General features: G+C 45.3%; 1 protein-coding gene across 1 annotated transcript in view; it reads left to right on the top strand.

Moving 5' to 3' along the window:
• Positions 1-15,203, top strand: part of MAGI1 (membrane associated guanylate kinase, WW and PDZ domain containing 1) — a gene marked incomplete at both ends in the record, with an annotated part of 151,246 nt that overhangs the window by 107,966 nt on the left and 28,077 nt on the right. The window contains 6 exons of the mRNA XM_010136289.1: positions 1,655-1,712; positions 3,918-4,006; positions 5,017-5,109; positions 8,632-8,814; positions 9,842-10,140; positions 10,487-10,808. Coding sequence (XP_010134591.1) covers positions 1,655-1,712; positions 3,918-4,006; positions 5,017-5,109; positions 8,632-8,814; positions 9,842-10,140; positions 10,487-10,808 — 1,044 coding nt within the window. The remainder of the gene's footprint in view (positions 1-1,654; positions 1,713-3,917; positions 4,007-5,016; positions 5,110-8,631; positions 8,815-9,841; positions 10,141-10,486; positions 10,809-15,203) is intronic.

Genomic DNA, 15,203 nt, shown 5'->3' with positions numbered 1-15,203 from the left:
TCCCACATACATTTGCACGGTGTAAAGGAATGTCTGTTTCTGAAGGATTCATTTCAGATGGATCTGCTGATAAACTTGAGGAGTATTTTCATGTCCAAAAGTTAGCACTGGCTTGCATTTAATTGCTTATGTCTCAAGGAATCCAAAGCTATTATACCCAATAAGGATAAAATAACGATGAGAGTGGAAAACCTACCTTCTATCTGCAAATAAGGGACATGTGGAGCAAACCCCATGAAAATCAATTTTGTCTGATCTCCAGCAAATTCTGAACACAAACATAAACTTTGAGTAATTAGTCCATGTGTGTTTGTATAGATTCTGTTCATCTCCAGTCTGGAGATATTTCTATCCTTATGGCAACGTAGCTGAAGTCTATAAATGCAGAACCAGAGAGTTAAATTTATTCTAATTAATGAGCCATTGTTGATTGTATTGGCTCAGCAATTGATGCCAGTAATGAAAATAAATCTTTGCATTTGATAATAAACAAACAGAGATTATTTATTATTAGTCTTGTCAATTTACTGATAAATATTTAGAAATTATTTTGCATGGGGTATTTGAACTTGTGTTATCTGACAATGGCTCTTTTTTTAATGGATGTTCAGAGTCTGTGGGACCACACTTGCACAGTTCGTAGCGTGGTGGAACCTTCTTTGAGTCACAGAATTACACCAACACACTACTTTGTATTGTTAATAGGATAATTATTTCAGTAACCACAGCCAACGGGAACATTGTGTTTAAATGAGTGGGATAAGGATCAGGCCCTTAAGTAATACATACAGCTTTAATAACCCTCAGCTGGATGCTGAAGTGATTTTATTACATTTACTAATTATAGTTAAAGTACTATGTGCAGCCTAGAAAATCAGCAGAAACAAAAGTGGATACATTTCCAAATGTTAATTTCATCTGCCGAACTGTTTTTGGTTAATTATGCTAATTAAAAAAGGAAGTCTCTGTTACATGTGATTGTGGCAATATGTGTTTTTACATTGAGTGCTGTGCAGTGAAATGCATCTCTGTGTACCAGCCCTGCTTGGTGGGTTCCATGTGCCGGGTGTTCATGGTAAATTCCCTTTGTCCTGTTTCAAGATGTGCTTTCATGTTTGGCTCACAGCAGAGCAATGCAGTGTAAATCCCTAAGAACGGAGTCAAGAAAAACCTTTTTCAGCAGTGGCGAGCATGAATGGCTTGGCCCTGGTACGGGACACGAAAGTGGCACGTGCTACAACTGCTTGCTGTAATCTCGTCTGTCTTCAAAGGCTGGCGTTGAAAAGCCTCTGTCCTGTTGCCTACGTTGACTTCCACCGCAGTCCCTCATCCAGGGACACTCTGCCTGTGGTGCTGAAACCAAGAGGTTCCTTGAGGCACTTCCAGAAAGGAAATTTATTGATCATTTAATGCAAAAAGCAAATCTAAAATTGACTGACGTGGGCATCTTCCCGCTGATTTGCTCTCCCAGCACTGGTAGGAAGGCTCTGGGGTTGGTGCTGTGCTATGCCACCCTTTAAAAGGAGGCTGTGATCATTCCGAAGTGGTCAAAGGGATATCTGAGCTACTGACGAGTTTTGAAAGTTGAGCAGAAGCAGCTGCCTGTCAGAAAAAACTGCACTGGAGGCTTCAGTAATGCTTTTTCTATTTCCAGAGTTGCCTGCTGGTTGGGAGAAAATTGAGGATCCCGTATATGGTGTCTACTATGTAGAGTAAGTGCTGCTCTCTGGTTCTGGTGTGGCTGTCGGGTAGAGGAAGGCTTTCCTCCACAGCGCTCTGTGTGCTTTGTTGGCAGCATCTCGTAACTGAGGACGAGGAGACCCTGCTCACAGGCTGGGGGATGCTACAGGGGCTGGGAGGGGAGAGGGCAGCTCTGCCTTGCCATTCCCCCTCCTCTGGTGGGCTCTGGCAGCAGCACCCTGGGGTGGGTGTGGGCTCAGGGGAGACAGCAGCACCCTGGGGTTGGGGCATGTAGGAGCCCCAGCACTTCACAAAATACTTTTATCCAGAGATCATTAACAAGTGTGCAGTTAACTGAGCTCAGTCCCCTTTGTATAGTGCTATGATCAAAATACAAGTGTGCAAAGCAGACCACCAGCTCAGAAAACATTCTGTAGGAGGAATGGATGAGCCTGTGTAACCAAACAGGCACGGCAGAGGTTCTTGCGTCAGGCTGCGTGGCTGTGAATAGAATTACAGGTTTAATGGGACTCTCTCTGGAATCAGAACAGTTTCTTCTTTATCGAGATGTCAGATCATTCCCTTGGGAAACCAGAGTTGTATTTCATCACTGACCCCATAAAATGAATTTTTAATTATGTTTATACTTCTGTCTAGTAGGATGGCTTGTGATAGCCCTCAAAATAGACATGGAATACAGTTTCTGTCTGCTTTGGCTCATTTCTGACCTTACCATCTGCGCCTAGGGAAACAAGGTCACCAAACTGTGTAATTAAGGCTTAACGTTTATTTACCAAAGACATCAAGAATATTTTTTGCTATTAAATGCCACGCCAAGAGGTCTTTATAGCATTTTTTCTTGACAATTTATGTATACATGCCCGTTAGTTTTGTGACACTCCTCAGTGATGAATTTAAATAGAAAAGTAATAGAAATGAGTTGTAAGTTTATTTTATTTACTATGTAAAAGCTAGCAAAATGGTTATAATTTGAGCATTTGTCTCCGTCCCTTTCAATTCAGACACTCTATTATTGCATAATAGCTTTTTATTGAGACACAGCTGTATCATTTAAAAGTTTATGTAATTCTAAAGTAGTTATCATTTTTCTCTTAACTTTCTGAAGATATCTTGAGATGGGAAATCTTTTACAGAACTCATCAACTTGGTTTTATTTGATTAGTTAAATATTTTTCCAGTGATTTGATATTGATCTTGAGCAGGAAAAATTCTGGACATAACTATCATGATTACTTGAAAAAGTGATTGGTTGTTCATTTTTTTTTTAAATAAAGACACATGGTACAAAAGACGATAAGTTCTTAATGGTAAATTTTGCTTTGGCTACAAAGCTGGGCTTTAAGCTAATATAACTTTCTAAGGTCTACCTGCTTCTCTGCCATAGCAAAATCACTATTGAAAAATTGCCCTTGAACAGTCGATGAGCAGCTCATCCCAGCTGCAGCGTCCCCAGACCTGCCCCCACCGCCCTGGTGTCTCTGGCTGGTGTTCATCGTTTGGTTTCATGAAATGGTTAATCATCTGCAAAGTGTGTGCTGCTCTGTCATGTTTGGGGCTGGGCTGCTTTTCTTTTTTTTTCTTTTTCTTGAGATGGGTAAGAGATATTGCCTCTAAACATCTCATACAGGTCAAAAGCTGCCTGGTGGCTCTCCAAAGAGAAGAGCTGAAGTTTCACCAATTGCTGCTTTCCACTGGGAGTATTTGCTGGTGCCCGATTCTGAATGTATTTTGATCCATTTGGAGCCCAGCTTTTGAACTCCTATTCTGCATCCCCACTGAGTTTTTTATGACACCCTGTTAAATAGTGTGCATTGATAAGGTAGCTGACAAGTCTTGCCAGTTACTGGGGGGCTTTTTGTTGGTTTTTTTAACTGCAGTGAGCCAAGGAATAGCTGCAGCTCTAGGAATCTGATTAAAGCAGGGATGATATAGCCTGTCTTTTAAAATGCAATCAGGCAGAGCGCCTTTTCTGCTTTAATCTCATTTTTCATGGATATATCACTACTTCAGTGTATTTGAAGGAATTAGCCATTCCTACTCAAGACATCATATCAATACTGGAATCTGCTTGTTTTCCTAAATAAGGTTTTTGACATGACTAGGTGAGCCTTGCTCCACATACACTGCTCCTGTCCTCAGAGAAGTTTCATGCCTGGCCGTGATTCCTGCTTGTCACTTACAGGCTTTCCTAATTTATTGCTCTCTTTCATCTCCAGCCACATCAACCGGAAAACACAGTATGAAAACCCAGTTCTTGAAGCAAAGAGGAAGAAGCAGCTTGAACAACAGCAACAGCCACCAGAAGGTTGGCACCAGCAGGGGTGTGATGGTTGAGGTGTTCAGGAGGGATTCTGCCATCCCCTGCCTTGGCAGCACCATGCCAATGTGTTGTCCTTCCCTTTGTGGCCCTAGTGTTTGAAGGCAAAATGATGTGCGTAGAAAAGGTTGCATATGCCCCTCACTAAGACAGGAGAAAACCTAAAGCGGATCACCACTTAAACATAGTATCTTTCACTCCTCTTCAAGGGCAAGGATTTTTCCTTTATGGCCTTTATTTCTGGAAAGTTTCTGGGCTTTCCAGAAAAAATTAAAACTCACATTTTACTCTTTCATCTGCTCCAGCAAGTTACTCACTGTAGCTGGTGGTGTTCCAATCTTCTTTGGGACTCAGGCTATCGAAGGGGATGAGGAGTGGACACTAGAGAAACCCCTCTGCATGAAAGGCTTCTTAACCCAAGACCTTTGGATGTTGTCGAGCTCTAACATCCGAAGTAATTTCATTATTTTAAAACACTCATATTTCTTTCCCTTTTTTCCCCTCTTTTTTTTTTTTTTCCCCTTTTAGTGTAGCCCAGCTGCAGTGAGGGGCCTGTGGCATTTGGGTTTGTTTTGGTACCTTCACAGCTTTCATGCCAAGTTATTTCACAACAGTTATTATCCAAAAGGAAAATAATTTAGGCTTCAACATTCCTTCTGCAGCCCAATTTTCTGCAACATCAGCGCTTCTACTTAGATGCCATGAGTGCATGGGGAATAGATTTCATATAAATGTTGAGATCGCTGAGATGCAGATCAAGTCTGACTGTGAGGTAGGGTGTCCCAGCAGATGGATCACTTGGCCTGGATATAATGAGTGCCCCAGAACTGGTTTTTGGACATGCCATTCATTTTATTCCCTCTCTCTGTGACTCTGTTTCCTCTCTTGCCGTGCTTCTCACATCTCCTCTGTTTGAACCCCACACTCCCAGTCTATACCTGCAGCAGCTCATAGTGCTGTTGTGAAACGAGTAACATTTCCATCTCTGCCCTCTCTAGAATGGACAGAGGAGTGTCCATCTCTCCCACCACCCGCTGCTGCAAACCATGTTTCAAACAACCAAGAGGCAGTTCGGGAAGCACCAGTGCAAGGTAACAACCTTGTTAAACCAATCGTGAAAGTGCAACAAGGGTTTTTTTCCTGGGAATGAAATTCCCTCGGCCACCGGTAAAGGGATTATCTCCGTGACTAGTGTCACACAGCAGAGCTTGTGCCTGCTTGACTGAATTCTCATAGATTTTGGGGCTAGTTGTTTAGAGACCACAGTTGTTGTCAAATGTAAGAGGTAAATGGGAGTGCCTGCATCAAAAAAGGGTTGTGGCTATTCTCTTTGTAGCATTCCAAGTCTTTGAAAAGACATGGTGAAAACATGAGTTACAACATTGGTAGGATTTAGCAGCAATCCTATTAAATTTATAAATTTAGTAGTGGTTGCAAGTAGGAGGAGACCCGTTTGTTACAGAGCTGTATGGATATACAAGGATTAGGCTTTTACACCTTCTAAACTCTGCTGAGTTTAGAATGTCATGGCTTAGTTTGAGAGCCAAAGCCATTGTCACCCCGTGCCCGTGTTTGTGGGCAGGTAGAGTTTCAAGTTAAAGTGGTTTAAGAGCCCTGGGAATGTATCAGCATGGTTGGGAGCTGTGATGTGCATAGGTTGTCTCGGTTGTGACATCTGAGCAGCCAGGTTCTGTTACTGCCACGAATGAGTCTGGCTTGCAGCTTTGTGGATTTTCCTCTTTTAGTGTTCTTTGAATCCAAATGAAAATTTGGAGAAAGGGTAGGAGCTGGGAGGAACACTAGAAGAGGGAGATCCTCTGCCATTTGGAGAGCTTTGCAGAACTACCAGGCCTCCGCGCTGAATCTGACTTTCTGTAGTTACAGAGGGCGAAGAGGCACAAGCGCCTTGGCCGCGTGTTAGGGACAATTTACATCATGTTGTTGAAAAGTCTGAGTTGAAGCTCCTCTGGGAAGCTCTGCATGAGGAGGGAATGATGATAGGTCCAAATACTGCGGACCTACTTTGAAGTTGCACGTGTGTACAAGTACTGCGGGCTAGTACAGACTTTTTTACTAGTGTCATTGGTCTGTGTACAGCCAACTGCTCACAGACCAGCTGCTTGTCATAAATAACCAACCAGACAGGACAGAGTTGTTCCTGAGCTGAAACATTGCCAGATCAGGTTGCCAGCAAGTGCAGAGTTTCTCCTGTACCTGTTGCAGTACAGGTGCTCTCTGGTTACAAGTGGGTGTAAGTAGTCTTTTATCTTCAGATACATCTACATTGCATAGCAAGCGAACGGCATTGCCCCGGTCTGCAGGAACCAGAGGTTAGGGGAGGTGAGAGAGCGGGAATCTGATGGGAGCACGTCATCCTGACAGAGCTGGGAGCAGCAGGAGGAGGCTGGCCCGGGGAGCTGGGAAATACTCCTGTGCTCTGTGGGTTAGCCATGGTCTCTGAAGGTGAGCCTGGCAGAGCTGTGCTGTCCCAGGCAGCTTCTCCTGCCCAGAAGGGCCAGGGAGTGCTCTCTGCTGCAGGTGGCAGCAGATCAGTCCTTCCAAAACTGACATGGGAAATTTAGCAGTATTCTAAGCCCCCAGCACATTCCTGAGGGGTGTTAGAGTACATCAGCGTAATCCAGACTTGGCAGCAAGGAAGGTTGCAAGAGGTCTGGGGATGGTACCCTGACCACCAGGCATCTGGTGTTAGGCATGTCACCAGAATGCCCCAAAAATGCTGGTCTTCCTCAGGGAAACATCTGAGAATGTTACCTCTGCCTCTTACAGTGTCGGGCTGAAGCAAGGGCTGCCCAAGCGCCCACGCATGGCAGTGCAAAGGACCTGTCACACACAGGCTGATGCTTCAGCTCTCCACCGACTCCCAGCTGCCAAAACATCACCAACATTACAGGAGAGCATTAGCCTGTCTCAGCACCACTTGGTGACTTGTCCTGGTACCTGCTGATGAATCTTCCTCTTTCATTCCTTCCTCTTCCTTTTTCAGTGCTAATCCCCCTTCTCTCACTCCGCATTTGCAGCAGCTATTTCCAGCTTCCCTGTCCACCTGCCCTATATGCCCAGGGGTTTCCATCTCTCTCCCTGATGGCACTGCTGGCAGGAACATGGGCACAAGGACCTCTCCCTGTGCCCCTGGCACTCCTCTCGCAGATAAGGTGTTGTAGATACACTCATTTAAATTGTGATCCCCTCCCAAATGCTGTCGGTGGGACACAGCCAACAGAGTGCTGCTATCCTGGTGCTACAGAGCAAGTTCAGCCTGTATTTGAAGGCAAACGCCAGCAAGCTGCACTTGTTCTGCTTGTCTTTTGAACCAGGAATCAGCACGGGGTGAAGCACCTGCATGCTGCCTCTCAGCCGTGTTTATTACCTGAGATGTTGGGCTGCGCTTTGATAGCCAGGGCTTTTTTGCAGCTTGGCGTCTAGCAGAGCATCTGCCCACGATGAGCAGGATTACCGTGTTCCTGTGCTACCCTTCAAAGGCAGAAGACTGCAAGTCCTCATGCTGCACCCTCATGAATAATCTTCACATATGCTTTTCTTTTTCCCCCCCCAGTCAAAGGCTTATGAATCTCAAATCCCCTCACTCTCCCTCAAGGTCTCCTTTCTGAACAGGGGCCCACGGCGATGCTGCCGAGGATTTTTGAAAGTACGCCAGCTCTCCTGGCTGCAATACACACTGCTGATCCTGGAGCTGTCACCAGAGGGCTTAGTGGCACAGTCTTTTCCCCTCTAAGCATTAAAAACAATTAAAAGTGCAAAGGTGTTCAGTGTTGGCACTGTGAAGTGCAGCAATCGTGATTCCTTTTTTGAGCTGGTGCAACATGCTTTGCAAGGATGCACTTTTGTCTTTGGAGCACCTCATCCCCTCTTAACAGTGCTCCCAGGGAGCATTAACAGCCCTCCAGCACAGCCGCTGCGGTCCCAGGCCGCTCTTTGATCCGTACTTCACAACAGGAGTGTTTCATCCACAACAGGCAAGGAGTAGAAGGGGAAGAGAAAAGCCTTCAAACAGTGTCTGAAGAACATTAGCGTCCTCCCTGTTTTCACCAGACGAGGAGGTCACAGGGTGGTAGAGCAGTGTCTTGCCGGAGCTCAGGAGCTGCTTTTTTGCTCAGTGGGTTGGGAGAAGGTCAGGTGGTGAAAATCATAATGATACTCCTTTGTGCAGAAACTCCTGCTGCAGACTCCTTCTGTTGGAGGCACCTGTGCTGCCCTGTCCCATCCTTCCTGGGACAGATACAGCCACCTCAGGACAGAGATAAGACACACATCTAAGCCAACACTGCCAGCTTTAATATATTCTTGAAAGCAGCATGTTTTCCCCTTTGTAGCCTTGGAGCTTTGGTGTGCACAATCACAGCTAACAAAGTGCCAGGTACTAGGGGTTTTGCTCGCTCCTTTTACTGCATGATTGGATCCAAGAAGATGGGTGGAGTGTGATAAGGTGAGAGGATGCTGGAGAGTGAAGTGCAGTCCCATCCCAGCGCACCGCAGTGTTTGTCCATGTACTTGGTAGAACAGAGAGGGGCAGCGGGAGAAAGATCAAACGCTTCTGCCTGCCTGTTTATAAATTTTCCAAACTTCCTACACAGGAAAACCTTTTTTTACACGAAACCCCTCTGAGTTGAAAGGGAAGTTCATCCACACCAAGCTAAGGAAAAGCAGCAGGGGGTTTGGCTTCACCGTCGTTGGAGGAGATGAGCCGGATGAATTTCTGCAAATCAAAAGTTTGGTGCTTGACGGCCCCGCAGCGCTGGATGGCAAAATGGAAACAGGTACTGATGCTTTATATGAAAATCACCGCCACCAATTTGCTTTACGTTTTTATAGCTGTTTTTATCTGCAAGGGTAAAGGACTGTAGTCCTCACCCCTTTTTGGGGAAAGGCATTCAGCTTTCCCATCAGCAAGTAGGGAAGTGAGATACATCGAGGGGTGTGTTAAAAATCTTATAGTGAGGCACTTCATGAGCTGGGATTTCACCTCAGGTGTCAAAATATCCAGCTGAGGCTCTGCCAGCTCCTGCTCTCCCCATGCTGACCTGTGGAGAAGAGCCAGCAGTGGTGAGGTCCCACATCAGGCTAGAGGTCAGTGCCCCCCGCTGCGGCAGTGGCTGCCGTATTTCTGTAGGGCTGTATCGCTGTGTGTTTGTGTCGCTGCCGTGCCACTCACCTCCTGTCCCAAGCTGCTCCCAGGGAACAGGCTGAGGAGTGGGCTCTTTGGATCAGGACCAGCATGATGAAATGCTGTCAGGATTCACTTGAGGTCACGGCTCCTCACTTGCAGGTGGAGCATCACAGCAGTAAACATCCCTGTGTTGCAGCCCCAGTGTTGAAAAATGAGTCGTAACTTAATTGATACCTTGATTTGAGACTGAAGTATGTCTGAGACATGACATGTGGCACCATATTGGAGCAGTTGGTATTTGAGAGCCTTCTGTTGTAGCTCTCGTGCTCTCAGTTTTGTTTCTATCATATGTCAGGGTAGCACAGTGTGTAACAGTGAGAGCTGGCCTTCAAAATAACTGTTGAATGGGCCATATACCGTCATTTGAATTAATTTTATTAGCCAATTCCATTTTCACTTTCAAAAATGTTTATGTACATAAAAGCTTTATGCAGTGAATCATTGTGTACAGTGCCCAAGTGTCACCGCTCCTTTTCCTTGCAAATGTCCCTAAATGATACTATTTACCTGTGAGCGTTACCGGTGGACGTGGTGGATCAGCGCGCACGCTCTAGTCCCCACCTTCCTGGGCTGCACAAATCACATGTGTCTGGTATATCTGTCTGTGTCCTCTGCAGGGGACGTCATAGTCAGCGTGAATGATACCTGTGTGCTGGGGCACACTCATGCTCAAGTTGTGAAAATCTTCCAGTCCATCCCCATTGGTGCCAGCGTGGACCTCGAACTGTGCCGAGGCTACCCCCTGCCCTTCGATCCCGATGATCCCAACACGAGCCTGGTTACGTCTGTGGCGATTTTGGACAAAGAGCCAATCATTGTGAATGGGCAGGAAAATTACGACTCCCCGGCGAGCCACAGTAGTAAAACAGGGAAAGTAAATGGCACAAAGGAAGCGAGACCCAGCAGCCCGGCTGAGGTCTCCTCCAACGGACCCCATGGTTACCCCAATGACACGGTCTCTTTGGGACGTCATAGTCAGCGTGAATGATACCTGTGTGCTGGGGCACACTCATGCTCAAGTTGTGAAAATCTTCCAGTCCATCCCCATTGGTGCCAGCGTGGACCTCGAACTGTGCCGAGGCTACCCCCTGCCCTTCGATCCCGATGATCCCAACACGAGCCTGGTTACGTCTGTGGCGATTTTGGACAAAGAGCCAATCATTGTGAATGGGCAGGAAAATTACGACTCCCCGGCGAGCCACAGTAGTAAAACAGGGAAAGTAAATGGCACAAAGGAAGCGAGACCCAGCAGCCCGGCTGAGGTCTCCTCCAACGGACCCCATGGTTACCCCAATGACACGGTCTCTTTGGCGTCTTCGATAGCAACGCAACCTGAACTCATAACCGTGCATATAGTGAAAGGGCCTATGGGCTTTGGGTTTACTATAGCAGACAGTCCCGGAGGGGGTGGCCAAAGAGTGAAACAAATCGTGGACAGCCCACGGTGCCGCGGCCTGAAGGAGGGTGACCTTATAGTCGAAGTCAACAAGAAGAATGTGCAGAGCCTCACTCACAACCAGGTGGTGGATATGCTGATTGAATGTCCTAAGGGAAGCGAAGTCACGTTGCTGGTGCAACGAGGAGGTAAGTCTTCAAAACGGCTTTAAAATATTTCTTCTTGAAATGTAGAGAAACCCCACGTGTCATGAAAGATCTGTTCTCCTAAACTTCTCTGTAGAAATGGATGATGTCCTGAGGTGTAGGAACTGCCCCAAGTTGGCAATTGTCGTGTAGTTAAAATTATTTATTGTTGATGCTGCACGTAGTAAGAGTAAAGTAATCTGAGGCAGCACACCCCACCTCCTCACCTGGCACACTTATAGTCTGCGCATTAAAATTACGGGAAGAGTTAGTGTCGAGTCCGCAGGGAAAGTCCAGGTCCCCTGTTGAGGGCAAAGCTGAGAGCAGAGGAGTCAACTCTCCCTCTCTCTGCTCTGAGAGGGACAAAGCCCCAGCCTCGCTGTGCACCCTCTCCCATGCAGCAGTTTTTATGGACAACCGACACATTGGTGCTCAGCAAATAGAGTACAGAATATATGAAGAATTCTCGGATTTTCAAAGTGTGAGTTCCTTAAAGACTGTCAATAGCAGAAAGGTTTAAAAAATGCACTGCACTCTCATTATTAATGTATGTACTGTGAAGAAAATACAGTTGGAAGAAAAATGGCAGCTATTATTAATCCTCCTGGAGAGCACACACACACATATATATATCTGGTAACACCGTATATTAATTATTTGAATTGTAGCTGACATTTAATAATCCTCCTTATGCCTTGAAGGCATAATGAAAAGATTTGATGAGGAAATAAAAGCGTAGTTTTAATAAGATAGTTATTAGTTCCCTGGTAATCTTCCTGAATGTGCGTCTTTTTTTTTATTTAATTGAGGTACTAACCACATGTTGAGCATTTGCTATCACCTTCCTAGACAGATGCCATATCAATCCCTCGAGCTGTCTCCCTCCTTCCCTCCCTCCTTCAAGCTCCTGACATTTCCATCTGAGCATAGAGCACTCGCAGTTCCAAATTTCACGCTCTCGTGGCATGGGACTCAGAAACTGTGGTGGCCCTGGATTCACAGTTAATCATCGAAACATGTTTTTCTTCACATCCAGAAGAAAGCGGGACCAAAAGGCACTCGGATTGTGGCACAGAAGCCGAGCAGAATATGGGCAGCAATAGTAGCCCCAGAGTCAAAACCAGTCAGGTTTGTTTAAAGCTTGTGAGAGGGAGCTGGCTCCAGTGCACCCAGCACTCAGGGCTGCTGCACTTGGGTCCTTCCTCCCGTACCTTTACCTCACGGTACCCCTGCCAAGTCTTTTTTTCAGAAGTACCATCCCCAGACAAGGTGCCGCTATTTATTTTGTTCTGATTATGGAAATGTGTTTGTCGGTGTCTGATAAGCTCCTTCAGGGCTCTGGAAGCGGTTCTCTAGCTTCGCTGTCAGTTGTCCTTTCCTCCTTCTCCCTCTGGTGTCCAGTGAAGAAAATGCTCAGATGCTGTCAGACATCCCTGCATTAGCCTAGCATTTGCATTCAGTCAGGCTTTGCACGAAGCATCCCTGCATCGCTAAGGCTGGTGTTCAGAGCTTTCAGAAGGATTTGTCAGAAGTGATTACTAATCAGGCAGAAAAATATCAGAAAGAGATGTGTAATATATGGGAAAAGCTCTGCCTGCTCCAAGCTACTGGTGCACTCCCGACAACGAGGTTTAATTGTTAAAATGCAAACCCGCAGCGCTGAGAGCAGCCCACGAGATGTTTACAGTAACGTGTATTCAGCAGAAGCACTGGCTTATGGGAGCAGGCGAGTCCTGCCTTGGAGTGAGGAACAGAAGGATGATTTCAGGAAGGATGAAGCTGAAATGCCCCCTCTGTGTGCTCGGCTGCTCATGTGTCATCTGAAAACCGCTTGCAGGATTTGTACAAGATTGGGGCGGGGGATAAATTAATTAAGAGAGCGACGATGTCAGGTCATTGAGATTTTGCCTTCCAGAGGCCCCATAAAAAACTCACATAGATATGTTCTAATTTTTTATTTTCCCCTTCCTTCTCCCCTCTCTAGGGCCTAATTATATTATTGCTGCCGTTTTCCTATTTCACTTAAATGTAATGCTGGATAAAACTCACCGAGCGTAGCTCATGGTTTAGACTTCATCACCTGAGGGGTTCAGAAAGGATGAACTCCAAGCAGAGGCAGGGTGCAGAGATGCTACAGGGCTCAACGTGAGAGCTGCTTTTGCTTAGCAAAATGAAGGGACAGAGGGGATAATGTTATTGTCTCTAACTATTAGGTAGGAGAGATAGAAGATTCTTAAACCAAAGAATTGGCTGAAGAACAACCGTGTGTTGTTGGGCCACGAGTAATTTGAACTGGAGGAGACGAAAAGCCTTTGCTGTCTGAAGGGGAAGCTCAGCACATGTGAAGGGGGTATGACGTGGTGCCTGTAACAGCAGAGGAGATGCTTGATAACCCGGCAGGACCATTCAAGGGCTGCATACCTGAGAGTCAACCAGCGCTACTGGTTACAAAACGCAGAATTAAGAATATGGTTTTGTCCCTGCACGGCACAATGTGATTGCACATTTCAGTTATTTTAAAGAATTATTGTTAATAAGACCACAAAAGGCACACCTTTTTTTGAATATTTGTAGCTGAAATTGTTCTTCTAACCTTGTACCTACCAAGTACATAAAGCACTTTTCTCAAAAAAAGCCAAGAAAGAAGGTAATAATATTTGCCACTTGAAATCCATTTGTCATTGAAGTCTTGTCTATGCACAGTAATCAACTGAAATAAGCAATTCTCAAATACCTCTCCACTCTGCACAGATTCCATTCATAATAAAAGCAACATTTTGTCAGAATAATTTCCCTGCTTCCCAAGGGACTTTTATTCTGGGAGCTGTGCCTGTACTGACATAGGTGGGGGGGCTGTTTCAGAACAAGTTATTCTGCAAAACTACTCGGCTGTGGTTTTTGGAGTCACTAAAATCTAAAATTTGTTTCAGTGAGAGTATTTGTGTGTCTTATTGATGTATTTTGTGAATTACCTCATATTAAACAGGATTTTTACCCCCCCCCCTTTTTTTTTTAGGGCAGATTTCAGTTCAGGACATCCAAAAACATTATAGTTAGTTTGTGTTCAGCTGAGCTGAGCAGTTTTCATGCAGGTTTGAATAGACAGTTTCCTTTCAAAGCTGAATAAAGATTATTCACCGGGAGGTTGAAAATAGTATAAACCTTGAGCCTGATCTACGTAATCCCCTTGAAGATGTGCTCCCACTTTGCTCCAGGTGAAATGTCACTCACAGGTCGTGTGCAAATCAGTGGAATTTCTAACAGCTTTCCCGAGTGCCAAATTCACATTAAACTGGGGAACAGAAATCCCTCTTCTGAAAAATATATGGTCCTTAACGCTGGAGTTTGCAAACTAAGTGTGTGTTATGGGAAGAACCGTTGCAACATTTACCTGTCTAAAAGCCCATCAGTGGGTGCCTGAGTCTTACCTCCATATAAAAGCAAAGTCCATAGTAAATTCCTGGCTCATGGTTCAATTGAACGGAAGGTGTTTGTGGGGAGCAATGAGGTAGCTGGAAGTGGACAGAGATCTTGTTTTGTTTGGTCCTTGACTCGAAGGCCCTCGTAATGCATATAACTACAGCAAAGATTTGCAGCAATGGAACAAAATTACAAAGCTGTAATGCGATAAATCTATTAAGTCTCCTTTGCTAGATGGACCTTCCCTTGCTGTTCTGGTGATGCTCTTGGCACATGAGGGTAATTAACCTCTGACACTTCCCACGGAGAGGACTTAACTCCTCCTCCTTGTGCTGCAAATGTGTGCTAGGGTCAACTGCCCTGAACTTGAAGGCTCTTTCTGTAGCCTAAAAATGCAGGACATCTTTTTTCTTTCTCTATTTATCTTGTGTCGATGCCACTGTAACATTGCATAGTAACGTATACGTGTCTTTTTCTGTATGCTGCTTGCTTCAGCTTCTGGCTCCCCCCAGCCAGGGCGGAGAGAGTTACAAGATCCTTTAGACACAGTGGGCAAACTTTACAAACAATATATCACAACAACTTCTAATTGCAAGCACATTGTAACGGTATAATTGAAATCAGATTGCTCTTTAAGATCTGGAGTGTCACAAAACAATGCTCGGGCATAAATGAGCAGTGGCAGTGAGCATTAACTATTTGAGCTGTGTGAAATCCGTAACAGCTGCAGGTCTCAGAGGATGTCTCCTCAGCAATCCATCCTTTCTGCCCCACCACGAACACCTATCAGTCTGAATTTTGTAAGCAAAAAATATTGTCTTTGTACTTGTTTACCAAGATCCTTTCCCCCTATGGAAAGGAAATTTTCCTTTCCTGTCCTTACCAGAAGTGATGGAAATGGATCATTTAGTGGTAAGAGCCAAACAAACAAAAAAAAGCAAAGTCTCACAGTGTTGGAATTAGAGCTCCTTTTCAGTT

Source organism: Buceros rhinoceros, unplaced genomic scaffold (genome assembly GCF_000710305.1).
Source record: "Buceros rhinoceros silvestris isolate BGI_N320 unplaced genomic scaffold, ASM71030v1 scaffold3195, whole genome shotgun sequence".
Lineage (NCBI taxonomy): Eukaryota > Metazoa > Chordata > Aves > Bucerotiformes > Bucerotidae > Buceros > Buceros rhinoceros.
The sequence above is the reverse complement of the archived record's forward strand: the minus strand, read 5'-3'. Positions and strand labels throughout refer to the sequence as shown.